General features: G+C 44.2%; 1 protein-coding gene across 1 annotated transcript in view; it reads left to right on the top strand.

Moving 5' to 3' along the window:
* Window positions 1-12,250, top strand: part of LOC143276082 (uncharacterized) — a 36,877-nt gene extending 24,627 nt beyond the window's left edge. Inside the window, exons 9-13 of the mRNA XM_076580470.1 lie at window positions 2,119-2,224; window positions 2,487-2,608; window positions 3,137-3,562; window positions 4,811-4,876; window positions 7,347-12,250. Coding sequence (XP_076436585.1) covers window positions 2,119-2,224; window positions 2,487-2,608; window positions 3,137-3,562; window positions 4,811-4,876; window positions 7,347-7,520 — 894 coding nt within the window. The 3' untranslated portion in view covers window positions 7,521-12,250. The remainder of the gene's footprint in view (window positions 1-2,118; window positions 2,225-2,486; window positions 2,609-3,136; window positions 3,563-4,810; window positions 4,877-7,346) is intronic.
* Window positions 12,251-23,937: the final 11,687 nt, after the last annotated feature.

Raw genomic sequence — 23,937 nt, forward strand, 5'->3', positions numbered from 1 at the left:
CATCATAGTCCTCCTCTACTTGTTCCAGTCTGTAACTGACAGTAATTGTTGTGGCCTCATCATAGTCCTCTAATTGTTCCAGTCTGTAACTGACAGTCATTGTTGTGGCCTCATCATAGTCCTCCTCTACTTGTTCCAGTTTGTAACTGACAGTCATTGTTGTGGCCTCACCATAGTCCTCCTCTACTTGTTCCAGTTTGTAACTGACAGTCATTGTTGTGGCCTCATCATAGTCCTCCTATTTGTTCCAGTTTGTAACTGACAGTCATTGTTGTGGCCTCATCATAGTCCTCTACTTGTTCCAGTTTGTAACTGACAGTCATTGTTGTGGCCTCATCATAGTCCTCCTATTTGTTCCAGTTTGTAACTGACAGTCATTGTTGTGGCCTCATCATAGTCCTCTACTTGTTCCAGTTTGTAACTGACAGTCATTGTTGTGGCCTCATCATAGTCCTCCTCTACTTGTTCCCTCTTTGTTATCCTGTACATGTTTGTCTTGTGTCCTGTGTTAGGAACTGGTGGCATCTTCAGTGTTAATGTTGTCTGGAAGAGTTTTTGCAGTTTGATCTTTTTGAAGCATCCACAACCAATTTGATGGCCTTTCTTTCTCTTGTTTAGTTTGTGAGGTAAGGGTAGGAAAAAAAGAGAAAATTTGGGATTGATTGTCAGGTTTGGGAGACAAATGAAGGCTTATCATCATTAGGAAAATGTTGGTACAGGGTATAACTTTTCAGTTAGGGTCACACTGCATTCAGCTTTTGGTTGTGCCTGGCTAGTGGTTAAAAAAAAATCCCATTCAGATTGATTGGGAGAGAGAGTGAATCATTGCCTGCAACTTGAGATTCCCTGCTTCAAACAGTGCTCCATGCTTTCACTGTTTTGTGATCTTTGTCATTTTTAGTTTGCATGTTTTGAGGTAAAGTTGTTATTAACGTGTGAAGAGTGATGGATGATTTGGTGGGTTTTTTTTTTTGGTCTTTTTGGGTACATGTATATATTTTTTGAATACTTTGCATGTATTTGGGTTAAGTAGCAGTGATGATTGAGAAAGTAATGGAGGATGGTGTGTGTTGTGCCGCGTGACTCGCGGGGAAGCAGCAGTGATGATTGAGACAGTAATGGAGGATGGTGTGTGTTGTGCCGCGTGACTCGCGGGGAAGTAGCAGTGATGACTGAGACAGTAATGGAGGATGGTGTGTGTTGTGCCGCGTGACTCGCGGGGAAGCAGCAATGATGATTGAGAACGTAATGGAGGATGGTGTGTGTTGTGCAGCATGACTCGCGGGGAAGTAGCAGTGATGACTGAGACAGTAATGGAGGATGGTGTGTGTTGTGCCGCGTGACTCGCGGGGAAGCAGCAATGATGATTGAGAACGTAATGGAGGATGGTGTGTGTTGTGCAGCATGACTCGCGGGGAAGTAGCAGTGATGACTGAGACAGTAATGGAGGATGGTGTGTGTTGTGCCGCGTGACTCGCGGGGAAGCAGCAATGATGATTGAGAACGTAATGGAGGATGGTGTGTGTTGTGCAGCATGACTCGCGGGGAAGTAGCAGTGATGACTGAGACAGTAATGGAGGATGGTGTGTGTTGTGCAGCATGACTCGCGGGGAAGCAGCAGTGATGATTGAGAAAGTAATGGAGGATGGTGTGTGTTGTGCAGCATGACTCGCGGGGAAGTAGCAGTGATGACTGAGACAGTAATGGAGGATGGTGTGTGTTGTGCAGCCTGACTCGCGGGGAAGCAGCAGTGATGATTCAGAAAGTAATGGAGGATGGTGTGTGTTGTGCAGCGTGACTCGCGGGGAAGCAGCAGTGATGATTCAGAAAGTAATGGAGGATGGTGTGTGTTGTGCCGCGTGACTCGCAGGGAAGCAGCAGTGATGATTCAGAAAGTAATGGAGGATGGTGTGTGTTGTGCAGCATGACTCGCGGGGAAGTAGCAGTGATGATTGAGAAAGTAATGGAGGATGGTGTGTGTTGTGCAGCGTGACTCGCGGGGAAGCAGCAGTGATGATTCAGAAAGTAATGGAGGATGGTGTGTGTTGTGCAGCGTGACTCGCGGGGAAGCAGCAGTGATGATTCAGAAAGTAATGGAGGATGGTGTGTGTTGTGCAGCGTGACTCGCGGGGAAGCAGCAGTCGGTCATCCAGAAAGGAACGTGAACCCATCAAGGTGGAGCTGCCCCCGGAGCTGGCCAAGTTTGACCCCAAGGCTGTTATCGGTCAGTTACCTGCCTGTCCTTTTTTCTGCTTCTGTGTCTTCACATATCTTCCATCGGTCAGTTACCTGCTTTTTCAAAGGGATGACATTTTGCTTCATGCAGTTTTGTTTTGTGTATTTAACATCTATGAATAGGCTGGGGCCAGATGTCATGTATCTGCTCCACTTTAAAAGGTGCACTTAAATACATAGTTCAGTAAATGGTGCGTCATCTATTGGGTGTTTGTTGTCTTTTCACTTCACTGATTTTTTTTTTCCCACAGGTCAGTCCTGTGTAATCTCAGTGACTGGATGGTTCTGCAAACTGTGCAACAAGTTCTACAACAACGAGACAGCTGCCAAAGAAACTCACTGCATGACGGAAACTCACTTCAACAACTACAAGGTACTGGGCTGGTGCATGTGTGCATGCAACAGGGGTCTTCATGCTGTTTGTTCATTAGCTGGTGCGTTGTAGCACAGGATGATATATGTGTATCAGAGAGGGAAAGGCTGATAATTCATTGCAGTATTAGCTTGACTGTTTTATGATTTTTTCTGATGTGGAGATGCTGACTGCTGGAAGCTGCAGCATGTTTTTCTTCACATCCAGTCAGTCAGAGCTCCTGGCTGGCAAGACTTTCAACCACAGTGTGACAGTGAACAAAAGCAGGGTGATAATCTTCTTGTGATTGAAACACAGTGCTCCTCAGAAGCACTGTTTCCTTCATTCACTGCTTGAAAGCAGTGTTGGCTATTAATGCAGTAGTAATCTGTTTAGTGTAATGCTAGCACCAAAAGGTTTACTCTTCAAATTTGGTTACTCAGATTAATAGCATTACCTGGATTTTTTGTGTTCTGCTAGGCAGACAATTTCAAATGATACATTTTGCTGGTGAGTGTATCAAGCCCATCTGGTTTTTCTGTGCCCCAGAAATTCATGTACACCAAGCTGAAGGCCAAGGCTGAGGCCGAGCGTGACGCCAGAGAGAAGGCAGCGGAGGAGGAGCGGAAGAAGAAGGAAGCAGCGGAAGCTGAAGGAAAGATGGAGGCAGACGACAAGGAACAGGCAGAGGGAGAGGGAGGGACCACAGACATGGCTGCACAGCAGGAGGGGGAGGAGGAGATGGAGGTGGGGGAGAACGGGGGGCAGGACGGAGAAGGTGGTGTGGAGGGGGAGGAGGGTGGCATGGAGGAGGAGGGCGGTGCGGAAGAGGAGGCCGGTGCTGAAGAGGAGGGTGGTGCGGAAGAGGAGGGTGGTGCAGAGGTTGAGGAAGGCCATGATGAACTGCTGGAAGAGCCGGAAGAGGAATATGTGGATGAGGAAGGGGAGGCTGCTGCAGAGGAGAGTCTGTGTCAGGTCAGGCTGTGGCTGTTACACTGTGGTGTTGTGTGTGTCAGGTGATACAGTGTGTTGTTCTGTGTGTAGTGTGTCAGGTGATACAGTGTGGTGTTCTCTATGTAGCGTGTCAGGTGAGGGCTGTGGGCAGATGGAATGGAATGTTCCATGTAGTGTGTGTGTGGGCAGACAATGCTGATAACGTGTGTACAGATATATGTTGCAGGCACTGAGTGGTGTGGTGTGTTGTACAGATACATGTGGTGTGTGTGATGTTACAGCAGACATTAATGATGATAGGTGGTGTTACAGCACATTAACTGATGATGGGTGGTGTTACAACAGACATTAACTGATGATGGGTGGTGTTACAACAGACATTAACTGATTATGGGTGGTTTTACAACAGACATTAACTGATGATGGGTGGTGTTTCAGCACATTAACTGATGATGGGTGGTGTTACAACAGACATTAACTGATTATGGGTGGTGTTTCAGCACATTAACTGATGATGGGTGGTGTTACAGCACATTAACTGATGATGGGTGGTGTTACAACAGACATTAACTGATTATGGGTGGTGTTTCAGCACATTAACTGATGATGGGTGGTGTTACAGCACATTAACTGATGATGGGTGGTGTTACAGCACATTAACTGATGATGGGTGGTGTTACAACATACATTAACTGATAATGGGTGGTGTTACAGCAGACATAACTGATGATGGGTGTGTGGTGTTACAGCACATTTACTGATGGCTGTGTGGTGATGGAAGATAAGAATATTTTGGACTTTGTTGAAAAAGAAAGAGGAGAAGACATTGGGGAGTTCAGATGAAATGTAGGCAAAAGGAAGAGGAGTCATTTTTGCAGAACCAAGAAGATTTGACATGATAGAGTAAAGAGATTTGGTGGATGTGGCATCAAGAACTTTAGAAGAAAAGAAGTTTGTTTTTGCTGATGAGATCATATGTTTGACTTTATTTGTTTTCAGAAGATTTGATAGTGGACTTCAGTTTTGTTGATCGCCATCGCCGACATAACTGATGGCTGTGTGGTGTTACAGCAGACATTAACTGATGGCTGTGTGGTGTTACAGCAGACATTAACTGATGGCTGTGTGGTGTTACAGCAGACATTAACGGATGGCTGTGTGGTGTTACAGCAGACATTAACGGATGGCTGTGTGGTGTTACAGCAGACATTAACGGATGGCTGTGTGGTGTTACAGCAGACATTAACTGATGGCTGTGTGGTGTTACAGCAGACAGAGGAGGCGGGTGGTGACGTGGGCACTGCGGAAGGCAGTGGTCAGGAAGAGGAGCCTGAGGTCAGTCATCACTCACTGTTATCTTTCATTATTCCTTGTACTGTTTCTTCTTTGTTATTGGTTTTAGAGTTCTGTAGATACCCAGTGTTTAGCATCATAGACAACAACAATGCAAAAGAGACCCAGTGTTAGCATCATAGACAACAACAGTGCAGAAGAGACACAGTGTTTAGCATCATGGACAACAGCAGTGCAGAAGAGACACAGTGTTAGCATCATAGACAACAACAGTGCAGAAGAGACACAGTGTTAGCATCATAGACAACAGCAGTGCAGAAGAGACACAGTGTTTAGCATCATAAACAACAACAATGCAGAAGAGACACAGTGTTAGCATCATAAACAACAACAATGCAGAAGAGACACAGTGTTAGCATCATAAACAACAACAATGCAGAAGAGACACAGTGTTAGCATCGTGGACATCAACAGTGCAGAAGAGACACAGTGTTAGCATCGTGGACATCAACAGTGCAGAAGAGACACAGTGTTAGCATCGTGGACATCAACAGTACAGAAGAGACACAGTGTTAGCATCGTGGACATCAACAGTGCAGAAGAGACACAGTGTTAGCATCATAGACAACAGCAGTGCAGAAGAGACACAGTGTTAGCATCATGGACAACAACAGTGCAGAAGAGACACAGTGTTAGCATCATAGACAACAGCAGTGCAGAAGAGACACAGTGTTAGCATCATAGACATCAGCAGTGCAGAAGAGACACAATGTTAGCATCATAAACAACAACAATGCAGAAGAGACACAGTGTTTAGCATCGTGGACAACAACAGTGCAGAAGAGACACAGTGTTTAGCATCGTGGACAACAGCAGTGCAGAAGAGACACAGTGTTAGCATCATAGACAACAGCAGTGCAGAAGAGACACAGTGTTAGCATCATAGACAACAGCAGTGCAGAAGAGACACAGTGTTAGCATCATGGACAACAGCAGTGCAGAAGAGACACAGTGTTAGCATCATAGACAACAGCAGTGCAGAAGAGACACAGTGTTAGCATCATGGACATCAACAGTGCAGAAGAGACACAGTGTTAGCATCATAGACAACAGCAGTGCAGAAGAGACACAGTGTTAGCATCATAGACAACAACAATGCAGAAGAGACACAGTGTTAGCATCGTGGACATCAGCAGTGCAGAAGAGACACAGTGTTAGCATCGTGGACAACAACAATGCAGAAGAGACACAGTGTTAGCATCGTGGACAACAGCAGTGCAGAAGAGACACAGTGTTAGCATCGTGGACAACAACAATGCAGAAGAGACACAGTGTTAGCATCGTGGACATCAGCAGTGCAGAAGAGACACAGTGTTAGCATCGTAGACAACAACAATGCAGAAGAGACACAGTGTTAGCATCGTGGACATCAGCAGTGCAGAAGAGACACAGTGTTAGCATCGTGGACAACAGCAGTGCAGAAGAGAGACAGTGTTAGCATCATGGACATCAACAGTGCAGAAGAGACACAGTGTTAGCATCGTGGACAACAACAGTGCAGAAGAGACACAGTGTTAGCATCATGGACATCAACAGTGCAGAAGAGACACAGTGTTAGCATCATAGACAACAGCAGTGCAGAAGAGAGACAGTGTTAGCATCATAGACAACAACAATGCAGAAGAGACACAGTGTTAGCATCATGGACAACAACAATGCAGAAGAGAAGAGACACAGTGTTAGCATCGTGGACATCAACAGTGCAGAAGAGACACAGTGTTAGCATCATAGACAACAACAATGCAGAAGAGACACAGTGTTAGCATCATGGACAACAACAATGCAGAAGAGAAGAGACACAGTGTTAGCATCGTGGACATCAACAGTGCAGAAGAGAGAGAGTTTTTAGCATCATGGACATCAGCAGTGTAAAAGAGACTGTTTCAGTGTCATAGACAACAACAGTGTAAAAGAGACAGTGTTTCAGTGTTAGAGACATGCCCTGTGTGTGTAGTGTTTCAGTGTTAGAGACATGCTCTGTGTGTGTGTGTACAGGTGATGGAAGAGCCCACTGACATAAGTGATGCCCTGTGTGTGTGTGTGCAGGTGATGGAAGAGCCCACTGACATAAGTGATGCCCTGTGTGTGTGTGTGCAGGTGATGGAAGAGCCCACTGACATAAGTGATGCCCTGTGTGTGTGTGTGTGTGCAGGTGATGGAAGAGCCCACTGACATAAGTGATGCCCTGTGTGTGTGCAGGTGATGGAAGAGCCCACTGACATAAGTGATGCCCTGTGTGTGAGTGCAGGTGATGGAAGAGCCCACTGACATAAGTGATGCCCTGTGTGTGTGCAGGTGATGGAAGAGCCCACTGACATAAGTGATGCCCTGTGTGTGTGAGTGTGCGTGCAGGTGATGGAAGAGCCCATTGACATAAGTGATGCCCTGTGTGTGTGCAGGTGATGGAAGAGCCCACTGACAAGTGATGCCCTGTGTGTGTGTGTGTGTGCAGGTGATGGAAGAGCCCATTGAAGCAGAGGGGGGAGAGGCAGAGGGGGGAGAAGCAGAGGGGGAAGGGGGGGAGGGGGAGGAGGAAGAGGTGGACAAGAAGAAGACAACCCGGGCGGCCAGCAGTCCTGCCAGAGGAAGGGGGAGGGGCCGGCGTGGCCGTAGGGTGGCCAAGTGACCGTGTGAGGGATATCTGTGTCCTCTGTGTGGCCATGTTGACTGAAACCTGCTGTTGTGAATGCTTGGTTCACTTCACATTGGGTACCTGTCCACTGTTTAGTGCTGGTAGGTAAGCTTGGTTTTAGTGCTTGTGTCTCTGGTCAAGTTCTGTTCAGAGTTGTTGCTTGTGTTTTTCATGGACACTTTCCTCCAGGATAGATTTTATTGACATCAGTTACCTAGGTGACCAGAGGTCTTCTCTGTTATTCTGCCTTTATTCAGTTTTACTTTATTGACTTTTATGTGATGTTGCAAAAATGTAAGACCTAGATATTTACTTGAATGTATTCTCAAATGCAAAACTGCATGCTTTTAGATCTTTTTGAGTACATTGCATGTGAAACAGAATAACAGTGTAAGAAATGTGAATTTGAAGAAGGATCTCTCCAATTGCTGTTTTTTTTCCAGTCGCACAGATGATTTGAACTCCTGCATGCATCCTGTTAGAAGAAACATCTGCCTCCACAACAGATGATTTGAACTCCTGCATGCATCCTGTTAGAAACATCTGCCTCCACAACAGATGATTTGAACTCCTGCATGCATCCTGTTAGAAACATCTGCCTCCACTGCTGCTTTTTTCTGTCTGTCTTCTCTCTCCCTCTTTTCTTTTTTTCCCCTTTTTTCAGACGTTTTGTTAACCTGGGTTTGCATACATCATGCAGTAATGAAACTGTGTAATCTCTGTCAAATGCTTGGGTTTTATTGGAAAAATTTTTGAAAGTAACTAGCATTGAAGATAAGCAAAGAGAACATTTTCAGGGAAGAATCAGTTCAAACAGAATGAATCAGTTGGGTGATTAAGATGAACCAGTGACATCAATTATCAGTTGTTTGTGCACCTGTCAGTTATCATCAGTACTGTATGCATCTGTCAGTCATCATCAGTACTGTGTGCCTCTGTCAATCATCATCAGTACTGTATGCATCTGTCAGTCATCAGTACTGTGTGCACCTGTCAGTTATCATCAGTACTGTATGCATCTGTCAGTCATCATCAGTACTGTGTGCATCTGTCAATCATCATCAGTACTGTGTGCACCTGTCAATCATTATCTGTCAGTCATCATCGGTACTGTGTGCCTCTGCCAATTATCATCAGTAGTGTGCATCTGTCAATCATCATCAGTACTGTGTGCACCTGTCAGTCGTCATCAGTACTGTGTGCATCTGTCAATCATCATCAGTACTGTGTGCACCTGTCAGTCGTCATCAGTACTGTGTGCATCTGCCAGTCACCATCAGTACTGTGTGCCTCTGTTGACAGGAAGTTTTCTGTTGTGAATTCACACTGGTCTGGTGGATGAGGGTTTTTTTTTTGTTGTTTTTTTTTTTTTACATTTTGTTTGTTAGGCTTGTTTACCAGACAAATATTCCAGTATTTAAATTATGACTACATGTTCAGATACTGCATGTGTACAATTTTAGTTTGGCAGCTTTGGTGCATGTAGTCGATACTTTTGCCCAACTTTGTAGAGTAGTTAGTTTTAATTGGACATTTGGGATGGTGGGATATTTGTGGGGTGGATAGTTTGAATAGGACCTATGGTGTGAAGGAGATTTTCCCCATTTGTCAGACTGGTGTACAGACCTAGCAGTCTGTGGACCTTGCCCATGTGTGGATGCATGCAGGATGCCCCTTACAGGCTGGGTCCTGGACACTGACACATGGGAACAGACATGAAAACCCACTGACAGAAGAGTGCATGTTAGATGTAGGCCATACAGACACTGACACTGCTCAAGTTGTTACTGGATGGAAAAACAAAACATAAAACACCTTCAGACCTCAAAAATAAGTAGTGTATCCGGCTGTCATTTAAACTCCACTGGACGCTTGAACAGGTTATGACAACTCACCTTTGGTCAATGCTGGTCACTGTAGATTAAGCATCATCATCTCTTAATGTCATATTTGTTGTTTTCCACTGACCATCATCAGCTATCACGTCACTGTTTATTATGACCATCACTGTTTTGTCTGTTACACAGTGTGTGTGCCTCTATCATACTTGTGTTCAGTTTGTATCAGGAGCAGTTTTTATTCCATCCGAATTTACTTTCTACTTACATTGTTTTGTTTTTGATTGGGAGAGAAGGGCATGGGGAATTGTGTTAGCATTGTGACGTTGTGAGGTTTTGTTATGTTGTGGTGGTATTGCTCAGTTCTGCTGTTCATGTGCATCACTTTGTCAGCCTTGGTTCTTTGGTTCAGGTCCATGCATGTGGAGCCTGCAGTACTGAGTTCAGTGTAGGGAGAGAAGTAGAACTTGTGTGTTCAGTGCAGGGAGAGAAGTAGAACTTGTGTGTTCAGTGTAGGGAGAGAAGTAGAACTTGTGTGTTCAGTGTAGGGAGAGAAGTAGAACTTGTGTGTTCAGTGTAGGGAGGGAAGTAGAACTTGTGTGTTCAGTGTAGGGAGAGAAGTAGAACTTGTGTGTTCATGTTCAGTGTAGGGAGAGAAGTAGAACTTGTGTGTTCATGTTCAGTGTAGGGAGAGAAGTAGAACTTGTGTGTTCGTGTTCAGTGTAGGGAGAGAAGTAGAACTTGTGTGTTCAGTGTAGGGAGGGAAGTAGAACTTGTGTGTTCGTGTTCAGTGTAGGGGAAGAAGTAGAACTTGTGTGTTCAGTGTAGGGAGAGAAGTAGAACTTGTGTGTTCCTGTTCAGTGTAGGGAGAGAAGTAGAACTTGTGTGTTCGTGTTCAGTGTGGGGAGAGAAGTAGAACTTGTGTGTTCAGTGTAGGGAGGGAAGTAGAACTTGTGTGTTCGTGTTCAGTGTAGGGGGAGAAGTAGAACTTGTGTGTTCGTGTTCAGTGTAGGGAGGGAAGTAGAACTTGTGTGTTTGTGTTCAGTGTAGGGAGGGAAGTAGAACCTGTGTGTTCGTGTTCAGTGTAGGGAGAGAAGTAGAACTTGTGTGTTCAGTGCAGGGAGAGACATAGAAACTTGTGTGTTCAGTTTAGGGAGAGAAGTAGAACTTGTGTGTTCAGTGCAGGGAGAGAAGTATAATTTGTGTGTTCAGTGTAGGGAGAGAAGTAGAACTTGTGTGTTCAGTGTAGGGAGAGAAGTAGAACTTGTGTGTTTGTGTTCAGTGTAGGGAGAGAAGTAGAACTTGTGTGTTTGTGTTCAGTGTAGGGAGAGAAGTAGAACTTGTGTGTTCGTGTTCAGTGTAGGGAGAGAAGTAGAACTTGTGTGTTCAGTGTAGGGAGAGAAGTAGAACTTGTGTGTTCAGTGTAGGGAGGGCAGTAGAACTTGTGTGTTCAGTGTAGGGAGAAAGTAGAAACTTGTGTGTTCAGTGCAGGGAGGGAAGTAGAACTTGTGTGTTCAGTGTAGGGAGGGAAGTAGAACTTGTTTGTTCAGTGCAGGGAGGGATGTAGAACTTGAGTGTGTAGGGAGAGAAGTAGAACTTGTTTGGTCAGTGTAGGGAGGGAAGTAGAACTTGTGAGTGTGTAGGGAGAGAAGTAGAACTTGTTTGGTCAGTGTAGGGAGGGAAGTAGAACTTGTTCAGTGCAGGGAGGGAAGTAGAACTTGTGAGTGTGTAGGGAGAGAAGTAGAACTTGTTTGGTCAGTGTAGGGAGGGAAGTAGAACTTGTGAGTTTAGTGCAGGGAGAGAAGTAGAACTTGTGTGTTCAGTGCAGGGATAGAAGTAGAACTTGTGTGTTCAGTGCAGGAGAGAAGTAGAACATACCTGGAGATTGAAGATGTTCCCCCATTTAATAGTGAGCTGTAGTGATTTGGTCTGTACATTTTTGCATTGGATGGTTCACTTGTGGGTCATAATTGTCTTGACAGTCATCACCCATGTTTTACATCTTTCAGCAGATTCACAGGTCTTTAACTGGCAAGAAGTGGTGATATGTGAGTGACCCAAACCACAAATACCCAAGGGCAGTTAGTGTACCCATTGACCATTGCTAAATCCCAAGAAAATAAATTAAAGTGTTTTGGTGGTTCATTTGATCATCCATTCAAAAGCTGCTGTTTGAAGTGGATTTTTCCCCTTTGTAGCATATGAACAGCAGACATGAGAAGTAATAATGGGTGTAATTCATTTAACATACAACATGTACATTAGAATTTGAAGAAGAAAGATGCCATTTGCTGATCCTTGCACACCTCTGCTCATTACCCAAATACACAGCCAACCAGTGTAATTCATTTAACATGCAACATGTACATTAGAATTTGAAGAAGAAAGATGCCATTTGCTGATCCTTGCACACCACTACCCAAATACACAGCCAAAGCAGTGCATGCACTCCATTCAGACTGAAACGCAGTCATTGGCATGCACCACAACACCCAACAGAACAAATTGCCTAAAGGGCACTTGCCAATAGGGCGTTATTATCAGCACCACCCACTGAAGTCAGATCATCTCACTATCAACCAGTGAACACACACCAAGAACTTGACGATGGAAAAGTTGATTTTCCACGGTCAGCACCAGGGCTGGTGGAACAGGTTTCTGTCCATGTCACCACACTGCTCCTCTGCTTGTCCACGTGTACAGGGCTTGTAGAAAAAAGAAAGTTTGAAAGGGGCGGAGTTGGTGTGTCATGATGTGAATGAATTGTGTTGTGTAAACCATCCCATTTCAGCAGTCATTCTCCATTCAATATGGTGGTCTATAAATCATAGACAACACAGTTGATACAATTTTTATTGTCATTTCAATAAACACATACAAACTGTGTTTGTTTGCGCTGTGTATGTGTGTGCATGTCTTTCTGCTGTTGTGTGTGGGAGGTAGGGGAGGTGTAAACAAGTACAAGGCCAGTATTTGTATTACACTGTTTATTCCTTTGCCCATGAAGGTTCTGTTCTCTCAACACATTTCTCAACCTCATCACAAATTGCTCACTCCCATAGAATGTCAGGGACTGTCAGTGTACTGTATCACAGTATATATATACCAGTTGGAGCTTTGACTGCATTAGAAGAAAGCAGCATGAAAACAGGAAAATAACAACAAAAGAAACAGTAACAAAAAGGACATTGCAGTGTGACTGTAACTTTTATCAGAGATTGGATGATTACAGCCATCCTATGCATCAGTAAAGACTGGATGATTACAGTCATCCTACGATTACAGCCATCCTATGCATCAGTAAAGACTGGATGATTACAGCCATCCTATGCATCAGTAAAGACTGGATGATTACAGCCATCCTATGATTACAGCCATCCTATGCATCAGTAAAGACTGGATGATTACAGTCATCCTACGATTACAGCCATCCTATGCATCAGTAAAGACTGGATGATTACAGTCATCCTACGATTACAGCCATCCTATGCATCAGTAAAGACTGGATGATTACAGTCATCCTACGATTACAGCCATCCTATGCATCAGTAAAGACTGGATGATTACAGCCATCCTATGATTACAGCCATCCTATGCATCAGTAAAGACTGGATGATTACAGCCATCCTATGATTACAGCCATCCTATGCATCAGGAAAGACTGGATGATTACAGCCATCCTATGATTACAGTCATCCTATGCATCAGGAAAGACTGGATGATTACAGCCATCCTATGCATCAGTAAAGACTGGATGATTACAGCCATCCTATGCATCAGTAAAGACTGGATGATTACAGCCATCCTATGATTACAGCCATCCTATGCATCAGGAAAGACTGGGTGATTACAGCCATCCTATGATTACAGCCATCCTATGCATCAGTAAAGACTGGATGATTACAGCCATCCTATGATTACAGTCATCCTATGCATCAGGAAAGACTGGATGATTACAGCCATCCTATGCATCAGTAAAGACTGGATGATTACAGCCATCCTATGATTACAGCCATCCTATGCATCAGTAAAGACTGGATGATTACAGCCATCCTATGATTACAGCCATCCTATGCATCAGTAAAGACTGGATGATTACAGCCATCCTATGCATCAGTAAAGACTGGATGATTACAGCCATCCTATGATTACAGTCATCCTATGCATCAGTAAAGACTGGATGATTACAGTCATCCTATGCATCAGTAAAGACTGGATGATTACAGCCATCCTATGCATCAGTAAAGACTGGATGATTACTGCCATCCTATGCATCAGAATATCAAGACATGAAAACATGAATGGGCTGATACCAGTATGAACATGATAAGCATCTTTGTTACATATGAACATGTTATTGGTCAACCACACCAATATGAACATGTTATTGGTCAATCACACCAGTATGAACATGTTATTGGTCAGTCCACCAGTATGAACATGTTATTGGTCAGTCCACCAGTATGAACTAGATAAACGTGTTATTAGTCAATCACACCAGTATGAACTTGATAAAGGTGTTATTAGTCAATCACACCAGTATGAACTAGATAAACATGTTATTAGTCAATCACACCAGTATGAACTTGATAAACATCTGATATTGGTCAGTCACACAAGCACCAACAGTCCATTTAGTTGCTGGTGAAAGTTGCTGAACATAACTGTCCTTGGTGTGTAGCTGTTACCTTGTGGTATGGTATTTGCCCAGGAAGCAAGAGAATCAAATCCCACACTCTTCAGAATGTTGTCCCACTCCTCTAAACCTGGAGCGGTGGTCTGGATGCTAGTATAAACCAAGTCCCCATGCGTAGCATACACTTACCAAAAGGGTTGTACGTTGCAAAATTCTCTAGAAAAATCCACTCGGATAGGAAATTCCGAAAACAAATACTCTTGCAGGCAGGAAGTAAAAAACGACAAAGGGTGGCACAGCATTATAGCAATGTGTTCTTCATAGGGAGAGCAGCCCGGAAGCTGCTCACAGAAATCTACATGCTGTGACAAGAGGTATACATGTTCGTGATTTGTGTATCATGTGCATTCATACACTGACATACATGTCTGGTGAGTAGAAAGATTAGGTTTGAAAAAAAAAAGGTGACTGAACACATAACCTGCAAAGCCATCATAAAAAAAATACTGAACACATAACCTGCAAAGCCATCATGAAAAAATAATGAACACATAACCTGCAAAGCCATCATAAAAAAAATACTGAACACATAACCTGCAAAGCCATCATGAAAAAATAATGAACACATAACCTGCAAACCCATCATGAAAAAATACTGAACACATAACCTGCAAAGCCATTATAAAAAAGTAATGAACACATAACCTGCAAAGCCATCATAAAAAAATAATGAACACATAACCTGCAAAGCCATCATAAAAAAAATAACATAACCTGCAAAGCCATTATAAAAAAGGTTACTGAACACATAACCTGCAAAGCCATCATGAAAAAGGTTACTGAACACATAACCTGCAAAGCCATCATAAAAAAGGTTACTGGACACCAACAGCAAAGTCATCAAAACAAAGGGTGACTAAACACATAACCTGCAAAGCCATCATAAAAAAAAGGTTACTGAACACATAACCTGCAAAGCCATCATGAAAAAAAGGGTTACTGAACACATAACCTGCAAAGCCATCATAAAAAAGGTTACTGAACACATAACCTGCAAAGCCATCACAAAAAAAGGTGACTGAACACATAACCTGCAAAGCCATCATAAAAAAGGTTACTGAACAACTGCAAAGCCATCATAAAAAAGGTGACTGAACACACATAACCTGCAAAGCCATCATAAAACACACACACCTACCTGAACACATAACCTGCAAAGCCATCATTAAAAAGGTTATTGTACACATAACCTGCAAAAGCCATCATAAAAAAAAGGTTACTGAACACATAACCTGCAAAGCTCTCATAAAAAAAGGTTATTGAACACACAACCTGCAAATCCATCATAACAAATGTGACTGAACACATAACCTGCAAAACCATCATAATAAGGTGATTGAACACATAAACTGCAAAGCCGTCATTAAAAAAAAGAGGTTACTGTACACATAACCTGCAAAGCCATCATAAAATAAAGGTGACTGAAAACATAACCTGCAAAGCCATCATAAAAAAGGTGACTGAACACATAACCTGCAAAGCCATCATTAAGCACGTAAACGTGCACGCGCGCTCACATTCACACACACACCAAATACACCCGCACATATTATACCCCCCACCTCTCCACCACACACCCCTCAGTTTTACATAAACGCAAATGTACTCTCTAACACACTCACGAAATAAACGCGCATGCATACGATCACACAAACAAGCACGAGCAATCGTATACGTGCGTGCGCACACGAACACGCGCACACAACATCAACAACAGTAACAGTGCAAAAGGGTGACAATAAAAATGTGCAGTGAGGCTGCACGTATTGTCGCTGGTGATGAGCCATGCAGGGGCGACAATCCATGCAGGGGCGACAACACATGCTGATCCACTGTCGGCGCCATCAGGTTTCTTACGTCAGTAATCTGCACATGCACATTGGAAAGCTCGGTGACAGGGCAACTTTATTCATTGTCATCTTTGACCAGGAAATTCCAATTCGCCAATCATTCTCTCTCTCTCTCTCTCTCTCATCACAGTCTGTCACAGCTCAGAAGTTGAACGTGAACGAGAATGGATTCCAGCGATCTTTGGTGAATTGTGCTGTTTTTGTCACAACAACAACAACGTCACGTGACACAACAGGGGCAGTATTGTTCTATTTATATCACAACAACAACAACGTCACATGATACACTGCCGAATGTATTACAATGATACGATATACTATCATGACAGCAGAGGCAGTATAGTGCTGTTTGTGTCACAACAACAACAACGTCACATGATACAATGTATTACATTGATACGATATACTATCATGACAGCAGAGGCAGTATAGTGCTGTTTGTGTCACAACAACAACAACGTCACATGATACAATGTATTACATTGATACGATATACTATCATGACAGCAGGGGCAGTTTAGTGCTGTTTGTGTGTCACAACAACAACAACTACGTCACATGATACAATGTATTACATTGATACGATATACTATCATGGCAACAGGGGCAGTATAGTGCTGTTTGTGTCACAACAACAACAACGTCACATGATACAATGTATTACATTGATACGATATACTATCATGACAGCAGGGGCAGTTTAGTGCTGTTTGTGTGTCACAACAACAACAACTACGTCACATGATACAATGTATTACATTGATACGATATACTATCATGGCAACAGGGGCAGTATAGTGCTGTTTGTGTCACAACAACAACAACAACAACAACTACGTCACATGATACAAGACTGAATGTATTACAATGATACGATATACTATCATGGCAGTATGGTGCTGTTTGTGTCACAACAACAACAACAACAACAACTACGTCACATGATACAAGACTGAATGCATTACAATGATACGATATACTATCATGGCAGTATGGTGCTGTTTGTGTCACAACAACAACAACAACGTCACATGATACACTGAATGCATTACAATGATACGATATACTATCATGGCAGCAGAGGCAGTATGGTGCTGTTTGTGTCACAACAACAACAACAACGTCACATGATACACTGAATGCATTACAATGATACGATATACTATCATGGCAGCAGAGGCAGTATGGTGCTGTTTGTGTCACAACAACACAGCAACGACACACAACACAATGCATTATAATGACAGGCTGAGGGCCAGGAAGTTGTGATTCATCAGGTGTGTGGAGACAGTGATCCCTGAGGTCAGGCCAGGTCACCACAGAACGAGGGGAATCAGACACATCGGTCCTGACACTGACAGTCATATCCACTCGTGTCCTAGTTCACATGTCACGTCCGCTGGGGGAGTGGTGTGACAGAGTGAGTTTCCAATGCCTGTGGCCAGAGGAAGAACGAAATTTTTGTTTGTACATTTCGAATACCTGTATGAATGTGAAACTGTTTTGCACGTGGTAAGTGTGGGTGAATCGTGAGCTGTGCATGTTCATGTGTGTGTGTGTGCGTATGTATGTGCTGTAACGTCAGTCTGAATGCATCAGAGTTCGGGTGATGTGGTCTGTGTGCCTTGAATGTTCCGAACATCAGGTGGGAAAATTTATTTTATTGTTTATTCGAAATGTAACTAATGATTGAATAGTTTGATAATATAGTAGTTTTTGCTGATAGTTTTGAAATGTTTGCTTTTTGATAAATTAATACTTTTTTGTGTATTTGTGTAATTTATAAGACGTAGTGACTCATGAATGAATATTGTATTGTTAATTGGAAAATTGTATGAATGCATGAGTGGTGTGAAAGGATAACAAATATAATAAAATAAAATAAGGGAACATTGAGAATTAGCTAGAAGGAATAATTCAAATGGAGTGCTGAGAGCTAAAAACTGGAAAAAATATCAGGGCTCCATGTTGACTGGCCACGGAGTGGAGGGACCTTGAACTGGGATGTTCACTGAGGAGGTGCCCGAGTTTTCCCACGAGTGAGTGGGGTGGACACTACTGTGAGTAGGCTGCTGTCCGGCCTAGGACTGAGGCGATCCTGGGACTGGATCATCAGGTTTTGCAAAGAAAGTTATTTGTGATAGTCAAGACATTTGTTCCTGTGTTAAGATTTTTTTTTTCAGGATGAAGAGAGCGTGAGTGAAAGATTTTTTTTTCTTGGTCTTAATAATTATAATTGGCTCAGGGAAAAATTCCTTGTCTGTTTTTTTTTGTTTGTTTACTGAGAGAGTGAGAGACTGAAGACTGAACTCGCAAAAAAATATTTCTTCCATTATCTTGTCTGTCTCCTCACCCACTTAGTAACACTGGCGACCCCGACTTGTTTTCTTTGAGTAGGCTATTATGCATGCACAAAGATAGGCCACTGCACCATTCACGAGTGAGTTCTCTGTCGGAAATCTTGTAATTTTCATCATTTGATAAATTGTCTTGTTCGGAAATCTTATTTCTTTATAAGCTGTCTCTTTTGGCAATCTCTAACTTGTTTTTCTGACTTTTTCTCGTAAACTATTTAGCAAAATCTTTAATATTTTTGTTTTGTGTGAATGTGTGGTTAATTTGGCTGGAATTCATCTTCAGCTTCTACTTTTAGAGTTCTTACTATATGTGAAGGACTAGTGTTTGTGTAAACTTATCTTCCTGCTTCTATAGCATTAATTTTGTTTTATATCCAGTTATCTAGTAGAATTTTTTTTCTTGTGTTTACCCCTGAGCTATACGTGTTTGGTTTGTTATCAATAGGGTACAAGCCACATTTGCATTTCTTTCCATGCATTTTCTTTTCTTGCTATTGTGCGATTATTCAATTTAATTATTTTTTCTCTTCCATATCATAATCGTCTTTTTTTCTTTTTTTTTTTTAAAGTTGAACTGTTGGAGTGCTCACTCAGATCAGCTAATTTTCTTGTTTGTCACCGTAAGGGAGAATAACTGTATTATATTTTTCTTGATTGGCAGTCAAACGTGGTTGCTCCCCACAATTGTGTATAAATTATTAACCTTATGACATTGATTCACTGGAGGCTTTTTGTTTCTTCTTACCACTGTGAGTGGTAACCAAAGCTGATTATTGTGATAAATTTGTTTCGATTTATACCTGCAATTTACCGGTGCAGTATTTTACTTGTGCTACTGTTATTCTAATATTTCCAGTTTTGTTTTCTTAACTTTTCGTCATGTCCGAGTCAGATCTGGACCGTACTCACCTCAGTGCCACAGGGACGATGGATCCTACTTTTCAGTTCATTGAGGCAGGTGAAAAGCTAGGGCTCACTGGAGAAAAATTACAAAAATTTGTGACTGCTCGTCTTGAAAAAATTGAAGAAAAAGTAAAAGCAGATAGAGAAAGAGAGGAAAGGCGTGAGAGCAGATTGTTAGTCAAGTTGGAGGCAGAAGAAAGAGAGAAACAAAGACAACATGAATTGGAGATGAAAAAACTCGAGCTCCAAACTTCTGCTTTTGATTCTTCCTTGCCTGACAATAGAGCCCTAGGTGGGATTCGACCCCAGTATCCTAAACTTCCTGTATTCAACGAAGAGAAGGATGATATTGACAGTTTTTTGTGCCGATTTGAAACGCACGCAAAGGCTAACAAATGGCCCTCGTCTGAGTGGCCGATCTACTTGTCTGCTTATCTGGAGGGAACTGCTTTCTTTGTATCACTTTGTTTTCTTCAGGTACAATGACATATGACAGCCTACGGAAAGAACTTTTGCTGAAATTTCAGTGCTCAAAAGATGGCTTTCGGGAGAAGTTTCGCAGTGCTAAACCTGAAGCAGATGAATCCTTCCCAACATTTACAACACGACTGATACATCTTGTAACTCGTTGGTTGGCTCTTGCTGATGGTCAGACAACCGAAGATCTTTTTGACTTCATGTTGGCAGAACAGTTTTTGGCATGTGCTTCTCGGGATTTGGCGGCATTTCTCCGGGAACGGGACTGCAAAACTGTCAAAGACCTTACTCGCCATGCTGAAAACTACCGTTTGGCACATCCTGGTAAGGATTTAGGTCGTCGTGGTCGCATTCCAACTTTCGGCACAGGTTCGAGTGCGTTTGTTCGTGATCGATCATGTGTCTATGATGGTAGGGGGCAGTTTCCCAGACGTGCACGAGGACTGAAGAACTTTGGGAGAGGAGGTCGAGAAAGTCCGAATTCTAGCAATGGAGGCATGTCTCAAACTTTTGTGCCAGATTTCGATAAATCTGATCGAGGATTTCGTTCCAGTGACAGGAGTAGAATTCCCCGTGGAATTCACAGGGGTGGAATTACACGAGCTTCTCAGTGTTGGCATTGTAGAGGATTTGGCCATTTGAGGAAAGACTGCCCAACTCCCAAGTCGGCTAGTGCTGCTACACAGGTTGACATTCGTTCTCATGTTCCAGGAAAAGACTGTGCAAAAGATCAGCCAGTCACCGGCGTTCTAGTCAGTGGTTGTATCGCCGTGTCTGAGAAGGAATACCCATTGTTACAAGGCTTGGTCAATGGCAAGCACGTTTCAGTTCTGAGGGATTCAGGAGCTAATGTTGCAGGTGTCAGGAGGTCACTTGTCATGCCAGATCAGTTTCTGGGCAGATCTCAGGCAGTGCGTACCTTTGGTGGTCGAGTGGAAGTTTATCCCTTGGCGGTTGTACAGGTGGATACTCAATTGCATTCAGGTCCCTCGGAGTGCTGTGTGCTGGAAGACCCAGTTGCGGACCTTATTGTTGGTACCTGGACTTCTGTTTTCCAAAGTAAGGAATCCGACAACTGTACTGCTTCTGTTGGTCTGTTTCTTGGTGTTGTGGAAGACAGGGACAGTCAACCTGTTCTTCACACACTGGATGTTTCCGGAACAAGTAATGTTTCGACTCGTGCTCAGTCACAGAAAGCTGGAAAAAAGCCAGTACCTCTTGAATCAGTCACCTGGAACACTTATCTATTGATAAAGATAAACTAGCTCAGCTATAGAAAGGAGATCAGTCTTTGGATCATTTGTTTCAAATGGCGCAGATGGGTGTGAAACATGGTTCCAATAAAATGCCCTATTACGTCATTCGAAATGGTATCTTGAAGCGAAGGTACTTACGTGGTGATGTGGACGAGATTTATCAGATTGTTGTGCCAAAGCCTTTGTGCAAAACTGTATTGTGGCCTGTGACAGTCGGTGACGTGTTGCGCGAGCAGACGGACACTTCCTGTCACAGACCGGAAATGTGATCACTGCAGGCTCGTGCAGGAAGATACAATGCCTGTCAGGTCAGGTCATTAGATCTGCTACTGGTAACCTGTAATCCAGTACAACCTGTTCAGGGTCGGGTTGCCGGTGACTAAACCGGCGCTCCCACCGCTCCCTTCCGGGACTGGTGAGGCGTGTGGCTAGACACCAGTGGAATTAAAAACGAGATCCATAAAAGGGCGTCGGCTCAGGAGAGCCGCCGACGGCCATCTAGCTCCACTGTGCTGTGTGCATGCCACACGCAATTGGCCCCCGGGGTGTGTCTACCCATGCATGCGAAGTCTGGATCCGGCAGAATCTGCGGAAGAAACCTATCGGTTCAACGGAGAGGAAGGCGGTTACAGCAACGCACTGTGGAGTGCAGAGAGCAAGATGAGACACCGAAAGGATATCTTGGTCATCACTGCATCCATGCTCATTCTCCAGTCGTCTCGACTTAGTCTTGCCACTGGAAATTGGTGGACCCGGACGAGAGAGTGAGGTCGACGTTGCGCAACTCCTCTTCATTTTAAACAAACTCATCGCGCAAGTCATCAGTCATCCTTAATGACCTTTCATCCTTCATCATTTCATCACCCCCAAGTCCTGTGGCGACAGGCGAGCGACGAAACGACAGGTGTGGGTACACTGGCAGTCGCAGCCGCAGACCTGCACACAGGCGGCTCAGGTCATAGGGTCGTTCTTCGTCGACAGGAGCAGCGACGGAGCTCGGCAGCCGTCTGAGCGTTTGGGCAGCCCTCTTTAGGAATGCACTGCTCACCTCCCTGGCATGAGGAAGGGGCTAGAAAAGGTGCCCTAAAAATTGCCTGCTCCATATCACCCTGGCCAGCATACCGCGGCTGGCGGGACCCTACATCAGCGGTCGAAACAAAGAGAAAGAAAAGAAAAAAACGAGGATCGTTCCTCTCACCATTGGTGCTTGGAACATTAGGACTCTCCTGGACAGAGATGACGCGGACAGACCCCAAAGGAGAACGGCACTAGTTGCATCCAAACTCGCCAGATACAACATCGACATCACAGCCTTGAGTGAGACTCTGCTTGCAGGCGAAGGCGAGCTCTGTGAACGGGGATCTGGTTACACCTTCTTCTGGAGTGGACGAGGAAGCGAAGAGCAGACAAGCTCATCATTCTTGGGGACTTCAATGCTAGAGTTGGCTCTGTCTACATCTCCTGGGATGGAGTGATTGGAAAGCATGGCGTGGGCCACTGCAACCCAAATGGATTGCTTTTGCTTCAGACCTGTGCAGAGCACGAACTGCTGATAACCAACACAGTTTTCTGCCTCCCTACCCGTAACAGGACGTCATGGATGCACCCTCGGTCAAAGCATTGGCATCTCATCGATTATGTCATCGTCAGGAAAAGGGATAGGCAAGATGTACGTGTGACAAAGACCATGTGTGGCGCCGAGTGTTGGACAGACCATCGCCTTGTAGTCTCGAAGCTGAATATTCGAATCCAGCCCAAGAGACGCCCCCAAGGCCAGAAGGCTCCAAAACGGCTCAACATCGCTAAGCTGAAAAACATCACCATCAAACAGTCCTTTGTGGAGTTGCTGGAAGATCGTCTGGAATCCGCCTCTCTGGACAACCAGAATGTGGAGTCTGACTGGAGGACCCTGCGCGAGCTGATCTATAGTACAGCTTCAGAGACCCTGGGACCCATGACCATCATCGTGACCATGACCAGAAAGCACAAAGACTGGTTTGATGAAAACTGTGATGGAAATCAAGCAGCTTCTGGATGAGAAACGCCGTCTGCATCAAGCCTACCTGAGCAACCCAAAGTCCACATCAAAAAAGGATGCGTACAATGCCATCCGCGGGACTGTTCAGCAAAAGTTACGCTAGATGCAGGATAAGTGGCTGAGTGACAAAGCTGATGAGATCCAGGGATATGCTGACAGGCACGATATGAAGTTCTATGATGCCTTAAAAGAAGTCTACGGCCCCACATCCTCAGGATCATCCCCCCCTCCTCAGTGCAGATGGGAATACCTTGATCACCGAGAAGGAGAAAATTCTCGAACGCTGGGCTGAGCACTTCAACAGTGTTTTAAATCGCCCTTCCTCCATAAATGACGAAGCCATAGACCGTCTCCCACAAGTCCCCATCAACGAAGCACTGGACGATCCGCCAACACTTCTTGAGACCCAGAAAGCAATCCGTCCGCTATCCAGTGGCAAAGCACCTGGCTCGGACTCCATACCAGCAGAGGTCTACAAGGATGGAGGCACTGTGCTGACTGAGAAGCTCCATCAGCTGTACTCATGTGGAAAGAAGAGACGATTCCCCAGGATTTCAAAGATGCATCTATCATTCACTTGTACAAGCGAAAGGGGAACCGGCAAGCCTGTGATAACCATCGGGGCATTTCCTTGCTCTCCATCGCAGGCAAGATACTTGCCAGGATCCTACTAAACCGCCTCACAGCACGCCTTGACCAAGGTCATTTGCCTGAGAGCCAATGTGGATTCCGGAAAGAGCGTGGAACCACCGACATGGTGTTTGCTGCAAGGCAGCTGCAAGAGAAATGTCAGGAGCAAAATGCTGTTCTGTTCTCCACCAATGTCAACCTTACTAAGGCCTTCGACACCGTAAGTAGAGAGGGACTGTGGAAGATCATGACCAAGTACGGATGCCCTCGGAAATTTATTTCCTTGGTCAGCTAGTTCCATGAAGGCATGCAGGCTCGAGTCCAGGACAGTGGTGAAACATCTGCTCCTTTTCCTGTCACAAATGG

Source organism: Babylonia areolata, chromosome 31 (genome assembly GCF_041734735.1).
Source record: "Babylonia areolata isolate BAREFJ2019XMU chromosome 31, ASM4173473v1, whole genome shotgun sequence".
NCBI lineage: Eukaryota > Metazoa > Mollusca > Gastropoda > Neogastropoda > Buccinidae > Babylonia > Babylonia areolata.